The sequence below is a fragment of the Trachemys scripta genome, chromosome 2 (assembly GCF_013100865.1).
Source record: "Trachemys scripta elegans isolate TJP31775 chromosome 2, CAS_Tse_1.0, whole genome shotgun sequence".
In the NCBI taxonomy this organism is placed as follows: Eukaryota; Metazoa; Chordata; order Testudines; family Emydidae; genus Trachemys; species Trachemys scripta.
In genome coordinates, this window is record NC_048299.1 from 81,411,357 (window position 1) to 81,433,144 (window position 21,788).

Here is a 21,788-nt window from a genome sequence, read left to right on the forward strand (position 1 = left end):
TCTCTTAGCATATTTGTTGAGCAGTCATGAAGATTCAATTATCCCTCATTGTCCACAGTTTGTTGTGTACCTGCAGCAGCTCTTGTCTGCAAAGATGGATACATATACTACTGGGGGAATTCTGCGCCCAAAAATTATGCACACAATATTTTAAAATTCTGCATATTTTATTTGTCAAAATAACACTGTATAATCACACCAGTTTCAATTATTTTGGTAATTTATTTCAAAATATCTCTCAGCAACTATGTCTGTAACAGTACAGACACAAAATAATTCCTCCAGGAATAGAGAGCGCAGTAGGGGGGCCAGACACCCCTCAGAGCCCAGCTGCTAGGTACCCCTTAGTCCAGACACTCGCATGCACCTCATACCCCCAAGAACCCAGCCGTGGGGCCCCCCCAGCCAGACACTGGCACACACCCCGTCCCCATCATAACCTAGCTGCCGTCCCCCGGAGTCCAGACACACTCATGTACCCTGTGCCGCTGCCCCTCAGAGCCCAGCCATGGAGTGCCCCCAATCCAAAGACTCGCATCCCCACCTACTCCAGATGCCAGTGTGGGCCCCATTTTCCTGACACTCGCACCCCCTCCCCACAGAATGTTTAAACGTATCTGAAATTCTGATTATCAGTAGTTTCTGATTGCCTCCTCCTCCCAATATATTTGGATAATCTGGTAGTATAAGTACAATAACCTTCTTTCCACTATATTGGAACAGAGGGTCTGGGGGTGGGGGACACATCTGGTCTTGTTTATTGTGGGTGTTTTACATGTTCTAAATTAATTTGAGAATTTGAGTGGTATGCATATTGAGTAGAACTGAAGAAAGAGCTATCTTGAGCTCTGGTGGCAATAGATAATAGTGGTTACTGTTAGGTATTTATACCGTATTCATCACCAGAGTAACTGAACATCTGATTTAAACAATAATACTGACGCCATAAAAAAAATAAAAACTATATCAAATATTGTCATAACAGTAGAGGGTCCTAAAAAGGAGATATTTGTAAATCTGACAGACTAAATGTTTATGGTTTACAAGGCAACTAATCTAAGTCTAGGGCCTGGTCTACAGTACATACTTAGATCGACATAAACCTCGTTAAATCAATCTAATAATGTATGTGTCTACACTGAGTCCTTTCCACCAACCTAAGTGGCCTGAAAGTCGACTTCTGTATGCCACCTTTGCAAGAGGTGTAGCGCTTGATTCGACACCTATGGGTCGACATGGGGATAGTGTAAACACTGTGTTGTGTAATTCGAATGAATTGGCCTCCAGGAGGTGTCCCACAGTGCTCCACTGTGACTGCTCTGGAGAGCACTTTCAACTCCACTGAACGTCAGTCAGGTACACAGGAAATACCACTCCCTTGTTAAAGACCCAGGAACTTTTGAATTTTCATTTCCTGTTTGATCAGTGCGGAGAGCTCGCCAGCACAGCTAATCGTGAAGACTCAAGGCCGCAAACATGCTCCAGCGTGGAGTACACAGGAGGTAGTGGATCTTATTGCTGTGGGGGGAGAAGAGTCTGTGCAGGGAGAGCTCCGATACAGCAGAAGAAATGCTGACATCTATGCCAAGATTGCACGGGGCATGGGGGAGAAGGGCTACACTAGGGACATGCAGCAGTGCTGCGTGAAAATAAAGGAGGTTTGGCAAGCGTACCAGAAGACAACGGAGGCAAACAGTCATTCTGGTTCTGCCCGCAGACATGCTGCTTTTATGAGGAGCTGCATGCGATTCTTGGCAGCGACCTTACCACTACCCCAAAATGCTCTGTGGATACCTCCCAATGAGGACATTGTTGAAAAGGAAGAGGAGGAGGAGAATGTGAGGCAGGCAAGTGGAGGATTGATTCTCCTCGACATCCAAGAACGGTTTTTAACCCTGGTGCCCATCCCGTCACAGAAGAAGTTGGCAGCAGAGTGTGATACTGGGGAAGGCACTCTGGTGAGTACACATTTCCAATCAAACTGGAGGGGTTACATGCTATTATTTTTTATGTTTAATCTGAACTAAAAAGTAGGTGTAGTGGGTATTGTTGGCACTCCAGCTACGCAGAGGGTGCTCTCCAAAAAAGACTGTTTATGTGCACAGGAATGGCCCGGGAATTCTCCATGGAGATCTCTAGGAAGTTTTCATGAAGGTACTCTGCAATCTTTTGCAGAAGGTTTCTGGGAAGGGCTGTCTTATTTCGTCCACCGTGGTAGGACACTTTCCCGTCCCACTCCAGTATTAACTCTGCTGGCATCATTGCAGCATACATTATTCCAGCATAAGGACCAGGTTCGTACCCAGACGCTTGCAACATCTGCTCCTCTGCCGCCTCTGTTACCATCAGGAGAGTGATATCGCATAGAGTTACCTAGGGGAAACGGGGGAAGTCTTCAGTGCTAGCACTTAAACGGCAAACAATTCAACAAGTAAACAGCCCCCTGTTTGGTGAAATCTGGGTCATAAAACCACGCTTTCCCAAATATGCCGTGGTTGTGGTTGGAAGGGATCACCATATATTGCAAGCAGCATTGAGATAAAAAAAAAAAGGGTGATGGTAGCGGCTTCCTGTTTGTCTCCCGCCCCCTACCCCCAACCCAGTGCCGCTTTTGTGAAAAACAATTTGGGGGGCTTTACACGGGTGTCTGTCCTCAAGCACCATCCAGGGAAAAGGGGGCTTTTCTCAAGTTCCAACCTGTGAGCCCAAGGATGTCTTCACAAAAGCAGCAGCAGAAGACCTGTCGCTCATGGCCTTACTCATCATGGCTAGAGCAGCAAACTGACTCTTGCAATAGCGAGCGGTTGTGATTACATTGTGGCTTGCAGAGAAGTGTACTGAGGGGGGTTTTATTAAAAAAATTAACTGTGCACCAGAAACAATGTATGCACTGTCAATGCTACCCTTGTGCTTTGCATTCCTTGCAGCTGAAACCTTGTTGGTTGATGCATCCTCCATTTACGGGACAGAGACTTTCCGAGATTAGAAGGCGGAAAAAGAAGACTCGGGAGGACGTGTTCAGTGAGTTAATGTGCGCCTTCGAGAGTGACAAGATGGAGCTCGGAGCATGGAGGATTACACTGTCTGATAACCTGGACATGGACAGGACAGCATGCAGGGAACAAGTGTGTGCCATGCAGGAAGAGATTCTGCGGATTATGAAGGAGCAATCAGACATGTTGAGGCGCCTGGTTGAAGTTCAAGAAAGGCAGCTGCTGGATGCTAGAGTCCTTCTGCAGCCTATGCTGGACCTGCTGCCATCATCGCCCAGTTCTACATCCTCCTCCCCCAAAGGTTCTATGAGGTGGGGGGAAGTTTGGTATCCCTTGCACTCAATACCAGGGGAGGGTACAAGGACCAGAAGGCGCCCATTCCCACACCTTTGTTATTGCAGTGCATCTGTAAGCAAGCTTTCCTTGTCCTCCCCCTCCCTCAGTGTTATCAGCCCTTTTGCCCCAGGTTATCTTACTCTTCTTTGCTGTCTCTGTGTGTTTGTGTGCATAAAAAAACCTAATGGATTGAGAAGAAAAGGCTGTTTATTCATTGTACACACGGTGGTTGGCAGGGATGGAGTTTACAGAGGAGAAAATGCAATGGAGGGGACAGTTTGGTAAGGAACAACACAGATAAGTATCATATTACTCTGGCTCATTGCTGAAACTGCTTTTCAAAGCCTCACGGAGATGCAGGGCCCCTCAATGTGCTCTTATTGCCCTGGTGTCTGGCTGCTCAAAAATGGCTGCCAGGCAATCTGCCTCAACGCCCCAATCTGGCGGAAACTTTTCTCCCTTTGCTTCATAGATATTATGGAGCACACAGCAGGCAGCAATAACAATCGGGATATTGCTTTCACTGAAGTCTAGCCTAGAAAGCAAACAACGCCAGCGACCTTTTAAACGTCCAAAGGCACATTCCACCACTGTTCTGCACTTGCTTGACCTATGGTTAAACCGGTCTCTTCTGCTGTCCAGGCTGCCTGTATATAGTTTCATAAACCATCAGAGCAAGGGTTAGGCTGGGTTTCCGAGGATCATGATTGGCATTTCAACATCACTAATGGTTATTTTGCAGTCTGAAAAAGAAAGTCCCTGCTTGCAGCTTTCTGAACAGACCTGTGTTCCTAAAAATGCACGCATCGTGCACTTTTCCCAACCATCCAACACTGGTGTTGGTGAAATGCCCCTGTGATCCACCTGTGCTTGCAACACCATTGAAAAATACTCCTTTTGGTTTATATATTCTTTGGCAAGGTGGTCTGGTGCCAAGATAGGGATGCATTCCATCTATCGCCCCATCGCAGTTAGGGAACCCTATCGCGACAAAACCATCCACTATGTCCTGCATGTTGCCCAGAGTCACTACCCTCTTTACAGAAGTCTGTTGATGGCCTTGAAAAGTTGGATCAAACAGATCCCACGGTAGATTTACCCACTCCAAATTGATGCCCCACTGAGCGGTAGCAGTCTGGTGTTGCAAGGTTCCACAGAGCTATCACCACTCGCTTCTCCACTGTCAGAGCAGCTCTCATTTTAGTATTGCTGCACTTCAGGCCTGGGGAAAGCTCTTCACATAGTTTCTGGAAAGTGGCCTTATGCTTTCGAAAGTTCTGCAGCCACTGCTTGTCATCCCATAGCCGCATAATGATGCGTTCCCACCAGTCAGTGCTTGTTTCCTGGGCCCAGAAATGGCACTCAACCATGTCAAGGTGATGCGCAACTGTCACCAGCAACTGCGAATTGCTCTGCTCTATGTCTTCCAGCAGGGCTGCTTGCATGGCATCACATTGTTCCGTGCGGCGGCTCCTGTATCAGCTGTGTAAATATTGCAGGATAAGATGCGAGGTGTTTGTAATGCTCACAACAGCGTACAACCCTGAACGGGGTCCATGCTTTTTGTGCTATGGCATCTGCGTGGGTAATCCAGGCTTACAGAAAAAGGTGTGAAAAGCTTGGTTTGTTTGCCGTTGATTTCAGGGAGGGAGGGAGGTAAGTGCATCATGGGAGGCTAACGCCTTGTTCTCATAACCCCCTATGCCTATGTTTTGGTCCCATAAGGCATTGCAAGCCCAACCCAAAATTCCACTTGGCTATGTGCACTGTGGGATAGCTACCCACAGTGCAGTGCTCCATGCTTCAATGCAAACCCTGGTAGTGAGGATGCACTTCGCGGACACAATGAGTAGTGTGGATATGCAAGATCGACTTGCTTAAATCGGAGGCTTGATGTTGACTTACGTGCAGTTGACTTAACTTTGTAGTGTAGACATGGCCTAAGGGTAAGACTAGACCTGTCAAACTTGTTTTGAAGCTGGAATTCCCTTCGTTAAGAGTTTAACCAGCAATTTAGTGGCAGGCTCCCCTTCCCCAAATAAGTACTGTTTGCCCAAGACCAAACTAATGAGTCTGGCAGGGAATGTGTTTGTAGGGTTTGGGAGATTTTTATAAATGAATAAGAAAGTGTGCATGATGCTTTGTTTGGTTGCTAGAACTATGATTCAGGAATTAATATTTTTGTCTTTTGTGTTGGTTGTAGAAGTAGACAGTGCCTTGGAGGTTTTCAGCTGCAGCCAACTTCCATTTCTTGTGTAAATTTCAGTGTGTGAAAACAATAGGCTGATGTTCAGGTCCTTATTTTTACCTGTGCACCTTCCTTTGACATATGATGAATACACATGCACTTGCTGGCTCTCTTATATACTGTCCTCCATAATGTTTAACTTAGAGCTGTGGTACCCATTCCACTAAAAATGACAAGTTATTTGTCTCCATTATCTTTGGTCGGGATGCAATTTGTCCCGATATTTTGCTCCACTGGGACAAACACCTAAATATTGGGACGTCTGGTCACCTTAAGCATATTCCAGAAGTCTTGAGGTCTTTTTGAGTATAGCCTTCATTGATTTGAGATCTGCCAGACCATTCTCTCACCGGAAGGGAAAACCTATAATGGCAGTAGGCCATAAAAGAGACCCAGTTTGGGAATATTTTAATGAAGTTCCTCTACCTGTGAAGAATATGTATTAAGGTTATAACAACCAACAAGAATGCACTTTTATGTAGAAATCCATTATTAAATTGAGCCTTCCTGCCTAGTGATTTAAATCATGATTAATTCATAATTCTATATGTGCAAAAAGTAAGTCATACCTCAGTCATTCTGTTGCAAAGTTTTCTTTACATAATATGTACTAGGTATTCTCGTGTGCCTCAGTTGCAAACGTCATATCATATAATATTGTTTTTGTGGATTAAGAATATGTAGCTGAATGAAAATAGACACTTAAAGTGCTCTTTTACTCTGAAAAATATATTTAAAAATCTACAAAAATGGTATTATGCAGGACTCCACATTTGCATCTCAAGGACACCAAGATAAAATCTGTTCACTTTATAAGCAAAAAAACTTTTTAAAACCTCAAGTTCCCGATATCCAAAAGTCAATTTACGCTCCCTTGCTCATCCATTGACCAGTAATCCTACCCCAACTAATATGTACTACAGGTGTAGTCATGGGACAAGTGAGGTAAAATTCTTTAACTAGAATTTAACTTTCTGATGTGAAAGCACGAAAAAAAAAAAAGGATAATGCCTCTGTAAACATGTCCGGCAAACCTAATAAAATCAATTAAGTCAAAGCAGCTATTTTCTTACAGAAATAAACAAATACAGTATACATGCATGATTGCATCTGTTCCAAGTCAAAAATAATCGGTTAAAATATTAAAAATGGAAACTATACCCAGGTATGAAAATGTTGGCCTACAGGCCTCAAGTACTCAGAGCAGTGGTTCCCAAACTTTAACAACCCTTACAACAAAGCTTAAACTTGTTCCTCGTAATAATTTTAAAAACAATACTAGCTACCTATTTAATTTTAAAAACAGCAAAAAATATCCACCTCCCTTTCCATTTCTTATAAGGAGTTTTGAAGCTTAAATCTCCTCAGTGTAATAAATGTGCTTGCTTTGATCTGCTTAGTTCTTGGAAGTCCAGGTCCCTAGGGATAGCTCTGTCCGCCATTAGGGAACCCCCTGTAACATTTTGCGAACCCCAGTTTGGGAACCACTGACTTAGAGCACTAGTTTTCTTTAAAATACAGTTTTTGAAAGAAAGCCAAAACTACGTGCAAAATTACTCTTGTAGTTTGTGGTGTCAGGATCAGTGGCAGTGCAAGGTGGATAAAAATCGATGATTTAAAAAATTAAAAATGAAAAAAATCAGATTTTTTTAAATTTAAATCGGATTTTTTGATAAAATGCTTTTGGAGGAAAAAACTTATCTAAAGACAGTTTTAATTAAGATACATTACAGCTCAAAGATATCTCATTGTGGAATAGGGATTATAAATTCTAATTCTATAGTATGAGACAATATATTCATGTAATGTTTAAGAAAAGTTTTGTAAATGAGTTCCAATAGTTCATGGATTAGGGACCCAATTTTATGGGGTTCCAGGGGCTTCTGTATAGATTATTTAGGTTAATGCTTCTATCTACCCAATGGGACTCACTGCTCAGTCTAGAAGATACCATCAGAGATGCTTAGTTTTGCAGTTCTCAAACTGTGGATTTGTGTCTCCAGGGATAACATGCTTGTTAACAACAAAAATGTTTTTAAATAAATAAATAATATATACAGGAGAGAAATAACAAATCTCAAATCTATTGTCCCTCTGCAAATTTGTGTACACAGAGTGAATCCCTTACCTCTCTCTAAAAAGTGCAAAGTTTCAAAAAGTTCAATGAATAGAAGATTGTTGGGGGCGGAATAGATCTGGACAAAGCGAAGAAGTCTGAAGATAAATGTGAGAAGGGAGGGACAGGCAGTAGAAACAAAAGTGAAACTGTTTGAGCAGCATATTTAGGGTGACCAGATTACAGGAAGAAAATATCGAGACACATGGGGGAGGGACCCCCGCTGGAGCCAAAAAAAAAAAAAAAGCCGAGTGCTGCCGGCGGAGCGAAATATCGGGACAAATTGCAACTGAGGCACTGAGGCACACAAGAATACCTAGTACATATTATGTAAAGAAAACTTTGCAACAGAATGACTGAGGTATGACTTACTTTTCATTAACAGATGTACTAGATAAGTGGATACTTCGTGTGTAGTTAACTCATGGAGATTAACTTTCTTATGTGCAATACTAAAAGTTGAACATTTTTTCCATTATAAACCAGGATTCCTGAAGATTAATGTGTTTGCGATATCAGATCACATTGGGCTGAAATGTGATATACAATTTGTCAGTCCAGCTGTAAATTAAAAAAAAAAAATCCATCTCATAAGTATTTTTTCCTTGCAGCGTTGCCAGAAATGTAATTTGAATGCAGTTTTAGATTTTTAAGATCTAATAGAGGAATTTCTTAGTTCTCCAAATTTGTAGTATGTCTTTAATAATGACATGGCTTTTTGATACAGAAAGTGATGGAGAATTAAAAATTGCTGAAGTACTGAGCATGTGTTGTAGCTGCTTTAAATATCTATTACTATTCTGATGCCTTATTTACTTAAATGCCATGCTGCATTTGCATAACAAGTGTATGCCCATATTAATGGACATGTGGGGAATTATTAGGTAAAGGGTATATAAATGTCAGTGTTTGCATACAATAAAACAGTGGCACGTATATGTAAATTGGTAGTGCTATCCTACGTAACAAGAAGTGTCATTCTTTCAGCCTCATTCTCCTTTGGTATTACAGTTCTTCTGGAAGAATTTTGCACATATAGAATTATGAAGTGGTGGTGTAGTTAAGGTCCCAGACTGTAAATCAGGGGATCTGGGTTCAGTTCTCAGATCTACCCACAGGTTTTCTCTGTGCTTCAGTTCCCCATCTGTAAAACAGGAATAATACTTCCTTTCTCTCACCCTTTGACTGTCTGTCTATTTATATGAAGTTCTTCGGTGCAAGGATTGTTTCTTACTATCTGTATGAACGATACCTAGCCTAATAGGGCCTCAGTCTTGTTTGGTTCTTCTAAATGCTGCTGTAGTACAAATTAGTACATGATTGTCTGTTATGGGCTACTTACCACATTAACGGCTAAAAGATGACACTGACATAAGTAAATTTAATCTCCACGCTTCTGAAGCAATAAACCAGCTAAGGCACTGATATTTGAGGTTTATAGTGTTTCAGTGCAAGGAGCTGAAAATAGCCACCCAACAGCAATGATCTGATGGTTAGAAATAATCAAAGATGAGGATGAGTGTATGGTCAACCCTGCAGGAGTTGCTCTGAGCCTTGAGAATAAAATCTAGAGTCCATCATTTCCTGGGAAGCAGGGGCTGGCCCACTGGAATCGTGATCAATGTGCAGTCTGATATCTGAAAGGACAGTAATTCATAATAACTCCAACAGCATCTCAGAACTGGAAATCTTCCGTGTGACATTTTAGGTTGTATACACCCATAGTGTCTTTCTCCAGAGCCACAGGAAATGGAATGGATGTTTAAATAAACTTGCGTCTGCTGTTTTCCCCAGTACACATTGCAAGCAAGAACAGAAAAAAATCATACTCCTCTTCATTTTTATAAGAGGGGTAGATCATGCAATGCAACCTGGCCTGTGTGGGCCAAAATTGGGATGGCAGCATTATCTAGCTAGGTCTCAGAGATCTGGATAACAATCCATGATGGAATCAGATGATGTCACAGCCTTATTCAGACCCAGTAGCGGGGGAGCGTGTGTGTGTGTGTGTGTGTGTGTGTTATGGGTAAAGCTAATGTTATGTAATAGAGGTCACGTAAGACATGGAGTCTCTGACTTCCAGAGACCTCCGTGACGTTTTCTGCTTCAGCCCTGAGGCGGCAGGGCTGGAGCTGTCAGCAGGGGGGGACTCCACCGCTCCCCAGAGCCACAGCAGCCATGGGTGCTGGACCCCCTTCCATCCCCATTATGTCACAGTTATTTTTAGTAAAAGTCAGGGACAGGTCATGGACTTCCATGAATTTTTGTTTATTGCCCGTGACCTGTCCGTGACTTTTACTAAAAATAACCGTGACAAAATCTTAGCCTTAATTATGGGTGTCAAAGGGAGGCTATTAGATACTAGGTATAGTGCTCTGTTGCCTAAACTTGCAGGATTTGTTGAGTTAAAAAAAAAAAAAACGAGACAATGCATGAATTTTCTTCTTGGCCTAATGAACTAGTGTTTTTTTCATAATGTACTTCATTTCTTTTTTCAGGTTTTCTCAAACAGTGATGAAGCCCCCATTAACAAAAAGTTACCCAAAGAACTTCTGTTAAGGTAATTCTAGTTAACTTGTGCATTAAGAGTTACGATTTGAATGTGATGCTTAGATTTGTATGGCTTAGTGAAATGAAATAGACTCTTCTTTCTTACGTAAGTCTATGATTCAAAATAAATAGTTTATCTGATTTTATTTTTTGACAGTTCTTGAACTTACGTATTATTCTTAATGGAGAATGTAGCAAAATACATAGCTTTGCTCCTGAAATCTATTTTAAAGTATGGTATAACATTATACAGTTAAGTGCCAATTTATGCATTAGTAATCTGGTCTTATTATGAGATAAAGCAGTAAGAGACTATATTGGGAAAGCTTTGGTTGATATAGGAGTCTTAAAAAAAAAAAAAAAAAAAAAACTTTGGGGGATCTAACATAGGTGCAGATATTGTTTGTCTGCTCTGTTAACTGCATATTGAATAGACTAAAAACTTTTCCCTGTCACACACGTTACCTTCACACACTATATGAATAGCATTCTGTCCTTAATGCAATTATTCCAGTGGCTGTTTGGGCTTTTTGTTATGAAATCTCTTTTGCTAATAAAAATAAATGAAAACACGAAAGCTTTCAAAAAGTTATTTTAATGAGACACCTCCTGTAACTGTTTTGTTGTTGCTCTGTGCTACGTATAGTTCAGGCAGACTGGGAAGGAAAAGAGAAAACAAGCAAACTGAGATTTTATTCATGTTAATTCAGCCAGCCTTAGACTTGCTGGAGTGTTGTTCTCTCTTCTGGACAGGCTCAAAGTGGGCAGGAGTTAGCTACAGTATATGCTCAAAAATACAATATGTGGTTAAAGAATTGAGCCTATCTGTCACACCTGAGTTGAACTTTATTTCAAATAAAACTTAAACTGCCTATCATGACAACATCCAGTCCTGAAATATCTGAAGACATTCCATTTTTGTATGAAGCCAAACCTGGCCTGAAACAGACAGCTCAGTAGGTAGCTTAACATGGTTGTAGTTCTCATTATAGTCCTTCCTTTATGCTAACATTTCAATATATACTTTGGTGCAATTGCCATTCTTTGTCGTGTTGTCACTAGAATTGAGTTCACACTACATCCTTCATACATTGAAGAGAGGCATAGGTTAACCAATGTATCATCACTTCCTGCCTAATTTTAAGTGGAAGAATGTTTGCAATCCTTTGTATTTTCTATCTTGTGTTAAAAGGAGTGTTCCCAAAATATTATGCATCCTTCAAATGTGTCCATGTGCTAGAACACTGCTATTCTTGTGGCATCAAAGAAACGAATTTATGTTTAAAGAAATTAGACTTCAGTTTTTTTCAAGTAAGCTTGAATTTTCTTTGAGGGAAAAATTAATTCTTCACAATGAACGTGGTGTAGCTTGCATCTACAGACCTGTTAGAAAATCTCTGGCTGTTATATCAACGCACACAGCACATTGCACAGTGTGCTATATTAATACATTTTAAAATATTTCATGTCTGCATATGAACTTTCAATTTTTCAACATTTTTTATTGTCTTATAAAAATTGTTCACATCTTGAAGTTGCATAGACTCGGTATGAGAGGTCCTCTGAAAATAAATTTCCAACAATTTCATTTTGTATTGTTGCATTCCAAACTTGTGATCCAGAGGCCCATTGGTGCCAGCTGTCAAAACGTTCAAAGTTCTGTAACAGCAATTCCTAACAGGCCTGACAAATTCACTACAGCTAGCACACTGCTTTCATGGTATTTATCCATAAATTATGTCATGTGAAGTCTCTAATAAAAGTTTGTCATACTGATCCTCATAATGGTTGTGAGATGTATGTACGGATGATATTTAAGGAGTTGTATGTATGTACTGAAAATACGTTTTAAAGTCTGTATCCAAGGCAGAGTTGACAAAGGGGTTTTTGCAAAACAAAGGATGTATATTCACCTTTCTATCTTGGTTCATGTGTAAATTAAACATCATATGTCAACACAATGGAAGCCAAGCCCTGTTAGCATACAAAGTCAACATGAGGATATGAAGTCCTCCTGGAGACAGCACAGCAGGGAATAAACCATGGTGTGTGGGGGGGGGGGTCGTCTTAACTCTGGGGACAAACAATGACTTTGGGGAATGTAAGGGTAAGGCAAAAAGACACCTCTTTATCCTGCACCTGTGGAAGTAATCAGGGAGTGTCATCACGTTCATGATAACCAGATCCCAACCTCCCTGTTTGGAAGAACTGTAAAAGACTTTTAACGTGAGAGAAACTTCTTTAGGCAGAAAGTTAGCCTGTTAAGTTTAATGTCTAGAAAGCATATACTGATTTTGTTTTATATGTAACTTTCTGTTGCCATCATGGAACCAATCAAGGCACTGTGGCAAACCCCTGCCTCTCTCCCTCAGACAGCAAAGCACACAGAGCGCAAGTATTTTGTACCAGACAAGGGGTACAAATTCCTTTTTTCTCACCCTTCCCCAGGATCCCTGGATGTTGTGGTCGCCAATGAGAGGGACTGCCAGGGACAGACGGCTCCTACGCCTAAGTCAAAGGAACCAAAGGAACTGGCCTATTCAGATAGAAGGCATTTTCCACGGGTGGCCTTCAACTCTGCACAGTGACTCTTGCTGGGTTGTTATGATTTTAATATTTGGGAATAAATGATGAAATTAAAGGACTTTCTCCCATAAGACTCCATACAGGCTAGATCAGTGACCACTGCGGTGACAGTGCGGAGAAGTTCGTGGTTGCAGTCCTCAGGGCTACCTAACAAGATGCAACAAACTATTCAGGACCTCCTGTTTGAGGGAACATTGCTCTTTTTGGAGCAAATGGACGGTATGCACGGCCTCAAGGACTCAAAAGCACCCTTGAAATCCTGGGACTTTGTGCCGGCAGGGTCAAGAAAGCAGTACAAGCCACAACAGACAAGTTGCTACTTCTGTCCACCTCCTAGGCAGGACCAACATAGGAGGAAAAATAGGGAAAAATTAGATGCAGACCTCCTCCCTCATCTTCTTCGGCAGGTTCCACTCAACCCGGACCTGGACACTCAGGATCATCAAAAAACTCGTTTTGACAAGATGCTTGAGGTTGGCACCGCTATTCCCCCTGCGTCAGATCCAGCTACCCCATTATTTTCCAACCACATTTCCCAGTTCTTGGATGCCTGGACTCAGATCACATTGGACCGCTGGGTACTCAAGATGATAGAACTGGGTTATACCATCCAATTTTTATCTATCCTTCCTTCCTGCCCCCTCTCTCAGTCCCTCTTCAGTGACCCTTCTCACGAGCACCTGTTGGAACAAGAAGTCCAATCCCTCCTTCAGGTGGGAGCCATAGAAGAGGTTCTGGTTCACATGAGAGGGAAAGGCTTTTATGAACAACAGCCCGAAGCTATACCGATGAACCTAATGATGCTTCAAGAGCTATGCACCTTGGCAGCAAAAAACCATGTTAGCAATCTCAAGCAGAGTACCATTAAAGGATTTTTTCACATATGCATTGTTTATGTTGTAGTACTTAAGCAGGAAAGTTAAGTTTGCAAAATACTTCACTTATTTTTATTTAATTTCATCTTGTTGATTTCAGACCAGTTCTCCAATTTTAAGTCATTTTGAATTCAAATCTTGTCCTCCAGTGTGCTTGCAACCCTCCCGGTTTGGTGTCATCCACAAATTTTATAAGTATATTTTCCAAGTCACTAATGACTATATCAAATAGCAACAGACAGCTGTGGGACCCTGGAAGAAACTCCTACCAGTCTGACAGCAAACCATTGATAACTACGTTTTGAGTATGGGCTTTCAACCAGTTAAGCACACATCTTATAGTATTTTCATCTAAACCACATTTACCTCGTTTGCTGATGAGAATGTCCTGTGAGACTGTGTTGAAAGCCTTAGTAAAATCAAGATGTCTCACATCTACAACTCCCCCCCCCCCATCCACTAGGCCAGTAACCCTGTCAAATTGAAAATTAGGTTGGTTTGGCATGATTTGTTCTTCGCAAATCTGTGTGGACTACTACTTATAATGTATTATCCTATAGGTGTTTACAAATTGATTGCTCAATAATTTGTTCCAGTATCTTTCCAGGTATTAAAGTTAGGCTGATTTGTCTATAACTTCCCAGGTTGTGTTTGTTCCCTGTTTTAAAGGTAGGTACTATATTTGCCCTTCTCCAGTCCATTGGGACCTCACCCATCTTTCATGAGTTTTTGAAGGTAATTTCAAAGATATTTCCAAGATTGCTTTCAGCTAGTTCCTTAAGTACTCTGGGGTGAATTTTGTCTGCCAAATTGAATATATCTAACTTATCTAAATATTCTTTAATCTGTTTTCCCCTATTCTGGCTTGTGTTCCTTCCCCCTTGTGGTTAATATTAATTATGTCGAGTATCTGGTCATCATTACTCTTTTTAGTGAAGATTGAAGCAAAATAGGCATTAAACAACTCAGCCTTCTTGGTGTCATCTATTGTTAGCTCTCCTTCTCCGCTTAGGAGTGGACGTACACTTTCCTTTGGCTTTCTCTTGCTGCTAATGTATATACAGAAACTCTTCTTATTTCCTTATGTCCCTTGTTATGCATAGTTCATTTTGAGCCTTAACCTTTCTGATTTTATCCTTACATGCTTGCTCTATTCTTTTGTAGTTATCTTTAGCAATTTATCCATGTTTCCACATCTTGTAGGATCCCTTTTTGATTTTAAGGTCATTAATCTTCTACCCCACTTCCCAAAATTATATAATGCTGGTGAAACTACAGAAAATTAACAGGAGTACTTGTGGCACCTTAGAGACTAACAAATTTATTTGAGCATAAGCTTTCGTGGGCTACAGCCCACTTCTTCGGATGCATAGAATGGAACATATATTGAGGAGATATATATACACATACAGAGAGTACGAAAAGGTGGGAGTTGTCTTACCAACTCTGAGAGGCCAATTAAATAAAAGGGGAAAAAAACTTTTGAAGTGATAATCAAGATAGCCCAGTACAGACAGTTTGATAGTAAGTGTGAGAATACTTACATGGGGAGATAGATTCAATATTTGTAATGGCTCAGCCATTCCCAGTCTCTATTCAAGCCTAAGTTGATTGTATCTAGTTTGCATATCAATTGAAGTTCAGCAGTTTCTCATTGGAGTCTGTTTTTGAAGCTTTTCTGTTGCAAAATTGCCACCCGCAGGTCTGTCATTGAATGACCAGATAGGTTAAAGTGTTCTCCTACTGGTTTTTGAATGTCATGATTCCTGATGTCAGATTTGTGTCCATTAATTCTTTTGTGTAGAGACTGTCCGGTTTGGCCAATGTACATGGCAGAGGGGCATTGCTGGTACATGATGGCATATATCACATTGGTAGATGTGCAGGTGAACGAGCCCCTGATGGCATGGCTGATGTGATTAGGTCCTATGATGATGTCACTTGAATAGATCTGTGGACAGAGTTGGCATCGGGCTTTGTTGCAAGGATAGGTTCCTGGGTCAGTGTTTTTATTCAGAGATGTGGTGAGTACACATCTTCGGGTTGGGGGGTTGTCTGTAAGCGAGGACAGGTCTGTCTCCCAAGATCTGTGAGAGTGAGGGATCATCTTTCAGGATAGGTTGTAGATCTTTGATGATGCGCTGGAGAGGTTTTAGTTGGGGGCTGAAGGTGACTTGAAGGTGACAGCTTGTGGTGTTCTGTTATTTTCTTTGTTGGGCCTGTCTTGTAGGAGGTGACTTCTGGGTACTCGTCTGGCTCTGTCAATCTGTTTTTTCACTTCAGCAGGTGGGTATTGTAGTTTTAAGAATGCTTGATAGAGATCTTGTAGATGCTTGTAGCTGTCTAAGGGATTGGAGCAAATGCGGTTGTATCTTAGAGCTTGGCTGTAGACAATGGATTGTGTGGTGTGTCCTGGATGGAAGCTGGAGGTATGTAGGTAAGCATAGCAGTCAGTAGATTTCCGGTATAGGGTGGTATTTATGTGACCATCGCTTATTAGCACAGTAGTGTCCAGGAAATGAACCGCTTGTGTGGATTGATCTAAGCTGAGGTTGATGGTGGGATGCAAATTATTGAAATCATGGTGGAATTCCTCAAGGGCTTCTTTTCCATGGGTCCAGATGATGAAGATGTCATCAATGTAGCGCAAGTAGACTAGGGGCATTGGGAGACGAGAGCTAAGGAAGCGTTGTTCTAAGTCAGCCATAAAGATGTTGGCATACTGTGGGGCCATGCGGGTACCCATAGCAGTGCCGCTGACTTGAAGGTATATATTGTCCCTAAATGTGAAATAGTTGTGGGCGAGGACAAAGTTACAACGTTCAGCCACCAGGTTAGCTGTGACATTATCGGGGATACTGTTCCTGATAGCTTGTAGTCCATCTTTGTGTGGAATATTGGTGTAGAATATTGGCTTCTACATCCATAGTGGCCAGGATGGTGTTTTCTGGAAGATCTCCGATGGATTGTAGTTTCCTCAGGATGTCAGTGGTGTCTCGTAGATAGCTGGGAGTGCTGGTAGCGTGAGGAGAGAGTCCACATAGCCAGACAATCCTGATGTTAGGGTGCCAATGCCTGAGATGATGGGGCATCCAGGATTTCCAGGTTTATGGATCTTGGGTAGCAAATAGAATACCCTTGGTCGAGGTTCTAGGCATGTGTCTGTACAGATTTGTTCCCGTGCTTTGTCAGGGAGTTTTTTTAGCAGATGGTGTAGTTTCTTTAGGTAATCCTCAGTGGGATCAGAGGATAATGGCCTGTAGAATGTGGTATTAGAGAGCGGTCTAGCAGCCTCTTGGTCATATTCCAATTTATTCATGATGACGACAGCACCTCCTTTGTCAGCCTTTTTGATTATGATGTCAGAGTTGTTTCTGAGGCTGTAGATGGCGTTGTGTTCAGCATGGCCCAGGTTATGGGGCAAGTGATGTTGCTTTTCTACAATTTCAGCCTTTGCACGTTGAGGGAAGCAATCTATGTAGAAGTCCAGTCTGTTGTTTCGACCGTCCGGAGGAGTCCACGCAGAATCCTTTTTTTTTTTGTAGTGCTGGTAGGAAGGATTCTGTGGGTTAGTATGCTGTTCAGAGGTATGTTGGAAATATTCTTTGAGTCGGAGATGTCGAAAGTAGGATTCTAGGTCACCGCAGAACTGTATCATGTTCGTGGGTCTGGAGGGACAAAAGGAGAGGCCCTGAGATAGGACAGACTCTTCTGCTGGGCTAAGAGTATAGCTAGAAAGATTAACAGTATTGTTGGGTGGGTTAAGGGAATTATTGTTGTGGCTCCATTTTCCAATTTTGAAAACAGATTTTGTCTGTTCGGTATAAAGAAGTGTGTCTTATTTATAGGGTTTAATTTTTTTTTTTGATGGGGTGTGTCAACTACTAACATAGCCAATATATACTATTCTTAAAGAACTGTTTTGATCATGTGGTAAAGATCATACCTTCTAAAATGTATAATTATCTGTTTAACCAAGAATAAGCATTTATTTGAAGTCTTATACATTTATGAACCAAAAATAGTGTAATTAATATGGACATCAACCAGCAGCATCCAGAAAGATCAGTTAAGATGACTAATGTTCTCCAAAATATGCACAGTTTGAAAAACCAAAGGCACAGGTTGTGTCCGTGTGTATTGTTCAATTTTTTTATTGTCTTGAGGTATTACTACACCATCTGAGACTCCAAATTGCTCTACAGAATATAATTAACATCCTCATTATTTTTCACTAAATTAATTCTGTATTGCCTCCTTTAATTAAGGAGTAATTCAACCTTAGGCAGAAAGACTTTGCTCACCGTTTAGGAATTTGACAGTAAGTACTGCTGAAAGTAAAGTGATATCAGGTGCTCTATTGCTAGTTGTCTGTTATAACAAAATTAGTTATTCTCCCATTTATAGCTATTTATAACAATATGATATTGACTGCTCTCTTCTATTTTCCACGTGTACAAAAAAGATAATGTTTAAAAATAAAAGCTATTGCATTTTCTTATCGTATTGATATATTTGCGGGGTATAAACAGAAGACAATCAAAATCTTGTTTGTATTCACATTGCATTCTTTTTTCTTTAAACTTAGCTTGTTATAATGAAACTGCTTATCTCCCTCCCCTCATGAAAATTTCACCTATAACTCCACTTCTAACATAGTACTTATGAGAAACAGGTGCCAGTTAAAAAAATAACTTCTAAGATATTCAGCTACGACAGAGTAACCAAGTGATCTTCTTACTGTAAATGTTGTCTTCATTACCATGCTACCCACACTCACGTCACATCTAAAATTAGACTGTAAGCTTTTCAGGGTAAGGACTGTCTTTATATTTGATTTACAAAGTACCTAGCACGCTTTAGTGTAAATAACAGAAAAGTTCAGCCTTACTGCGTGTGGGAAAGGTCTGTCTGAGGTGGAAACTAGGGTTACCATATTTCAACACTGAAAAAAGAGGACACTCCACGGGGGCCTGGCCCTGCCCCAACTCCACCCCTTCCCCAAAGCCCGTGCCCCAACTCTGCCCCCTCCTCTGAGCACCCTGCATTCCCCCTCCTCCCTCCCGCTCTGATCTTGGTTGGGGGTTGCTAAGTGCTTCCCTGCTCCCCACTCGCCCTGCAGTCCCCCCACCCCTGCAGCCTCTGTGACCCCTGCTCCCCACTCACCCTGCACCCCCCGCCCCTGCAGTCTCTGCGCCCCGTCTGCCCTGCCCCTGCAGTCTCTGTGACCCCTGCTCCCCACTCGCCCTACAGTCCCTGCACCCCCCTGCCCCTGCAGCCTCTGCGCCCCCCGCCTGCCCTGCCCGTGCACCCCCGCCCCTGCAGCCTCTGTGACCCCTGCTCCCCACTCGCCCTGCAGCCCCTGCACTCCCCTGCCCCTGCAGCCTCTATGCCCCTGCCTTCCCTGCTCCTCCTCGCCCTGCAGCCCCTGCACGCCCCCGCCCCTGCAGCCTCTATGCCCCCGCCTGCCCTGCTCCCCCGGCAGTCTCTGCCTGTTGGGGGCTTCAGATGCTCGGCGGCACGGGTCCCTGCAGCCCCGGCCGCAGCTTCCTTCCTGCCACCGAGCACGTTCCCCGGCCTGTCTGTCCCCACCGGAAACAGCTCCCGCGGCGCCGGGTTCCAAGCTGTGCGGGGCAACGGGGCCACAGGAAGGGTCCCCCAGTGGCCGGGGGGTCCCCGCCCGCGAGGGAAGCCCGAGCCCCACCCCGTTCCCCGCCTGAGCATTGTAGCTGGGGCAGCTGGGCTGCGCTGCGGACCCGGCGGATCGTGCTGGGCGGACCCTGGCTTATGCCTCCCTATTTCCCCGGACATGTCCGGCTCTTTGGAAATTCCCCCCGGACGGGGATTTGAGCACCAAAAAGCTGGACATGTCCGGGGAAATCCGGATGTATGGTAACCCTAGTGGAAACCAAATAGACCTCTTCAAGTCATCGGATGCAGACACAGAGGATTGGGCAAGGCAGCAAGAAGACATCTGGAGGCAGGGCTGCCCTCTGTGTTTTGCTGCCCCAAGCACGGCAGTCAGGCGGCTTGAGGCGGCGCGCCTGTGGGTGGTCCGCTGGTAACGCGGATTCAACGGCATGCCTGCGGGAGGTCCGCTGGTGCCGCGCCTTCGGCATCCCCGCCACCAAATTGCCGCTGAATCCGCGGGACTGGCGGACCTCCCACAGGCATGCCGCCGAAGGCAGCCTGACTGCCGCCCTCACAGGGACCGGCAGGCCGCCCCCCCACAGCTTGCTGCCCCAGGCACACGCTTGCTGCACTGGTGCCTGGAGCTGTCCCTGTCTGGAGGGAATGGGTGTCTCCAAGAAGACATTATTTGTATGGAGGGATATCACTGTTTCAATTCCAGGGGGGAAGGAGGCTGATCTATGTGGAGAGTGGTCTACTTTGTGTACCTTTTCTGGTTTAATGACATTACGATCTTAAAACCGATATTTGAGTAGACTTATTCTACAAAGAAAACAGGCTGCTTTTATAAATGTTAATTGCTCCTTAGTGCCATTGTCCAAGCCAAAAGAAAAATTACCACATATGTCAGCTGTTGCAGTGTTAGTTTGCCACTGTGCCAGGGCCACTCTTTTCCTTGTGCTATTGAATTGTTGGGGACCAGACCAGCTAGGACCAGCTGCTGGCCTGCTGCCTGACTGATTGTCTAGCAGCTCAGTTAGTGAGCCCTGTGCTGCTTTGGACCTGACAGTGGCCACAGCCCCGATTGGTTGCTGGTTTATCAGCCCTGCTTATAAGCCTAGCCCCCCACAGCAGACCAGCAGCTGCTGAACACAGACCAGGCCCACAGCTGTGCTTGCTATTGTTCAGTCCCTGCACCTGCTTTGTTCCACTCCTTATTCCAGCACTTGCTCCAGCCTGCTTCCAGTCCCTGCTCCCCTCTGGCCTCAGACTTCCGGCTTCAATCCCCAGCTCTGCTTCTGGCTTATGATTTTTACCCTCTAATTCTGGCATTCAGCTTCTGTCTCTCTGGTATTGATCCCTGGCTCTGCCTCTGGCTTAGGACTCTGGTTTACCCTCTGGCTCTGGCATGTGGCTTCTGTCTCTTTGGTACTGATCCTTGGCTCATTTCCTGGACTCTGCCTACCTTGGATCTAGCTGTTAACCGGTAGGCAGAACTCTTGTTTCCATTGCTATGCCTGACTGCCCATGGCCTGGTCAGCTACATATATATTATGAAAAGTGAAAGGTTGAATAAATGTTTAATTGCATAATTGAGTAAGAATATCAGAGAGGTACTTAATATCTAATTTAAAAAGTATCTTCATACAACTGCAGTTCTTTCTTTCTTTCTTGTAAAGCATTATTTGATTATTCAATTTATCAGTTACTCTAATATAGGGGCAATCTGAGAAATAGGTTTCTTAACCCCAAAGGATAATGACAGAAGTTATAGGTCAAATCCAAGACATTATTGTAAATCTAGACACAACTACTTTTCTATTGAAATGGCACAACCTTCAACTGCTAATACTCAAGAAGGAATTAAAGACCTCTAAATTGTTAATTACAGAAGGTGTTTTTCTGCTGGGAATAGTAACTGTAAATTGCTGGAAAAATGAAAGGATTTTTTTTAGTCTTAAGCTAAAATTTTAATTAAAGCATTAGAAATTAGCCACTTCAAATAGTGTAGTTATAATACAGTCTTGTGAAACTGTTTTTGAAAATATTTTTAAAATGTGATGTTTATTTAACACAATATAACAGTATATGATTGAAAAAGAATGCATGTCTATTACCTATAATTTTGTCAAGAAAAGAGAGGTGACAAAGATTTTGGGGAAAAAAAGTTTATATTATTTGAAGTGCTGACATTGTAATAAGACTGAAAACACACAGCCCCAGAAACAAACAATGGACTTACTGTGAAAGGCCTTTTTTGAAAGAGTATTGACATATACATATGTATACAGGAGAGGATGCCTTTCAAAGTAATTGAGGCTAACGGCATTTTGGGCTGTATAAGTAGGAGCATTGCCAGCAGATCGAGGGACGTTGGAGGGTAGGGATGGGATACAGAGGAACTAGACAAATTAGAGGATTGGGCCAAAAGAAATCTGATGAGGTTCAACAAT

General features: G+C 42.8%; 1 protein-coding gene across 4 annotated transcripts in view; it reads left to right on the plus strand.

The window, feature by feature from the left end:
• Positions 1–21,788, plus strand: part of FBXL2 (F-box and leucine rich repeat protein 2) — a 143,330-nt gene that overhangs the window by 32,924 nt on the left and 88,618 nt on the right. For all 4 annotated transcript variants that reach the window (XR_004644505.1, XM_034761031.1, XM_034761033.1 and 1 more), the window contains exon 2: positions 10,192–10,253. Coding sequence is in view for 3 of the 4 variants with exons in the window: in XM_034761031.1 (XP_034616922.1) it covers positions 10,192–10,253 (62 nt within the window). In the remaining variant the exon portion in view is untranslated. The remainder of the gene's footprint in view (positions 1–10,191; positions 10,254–21,788) is intronic.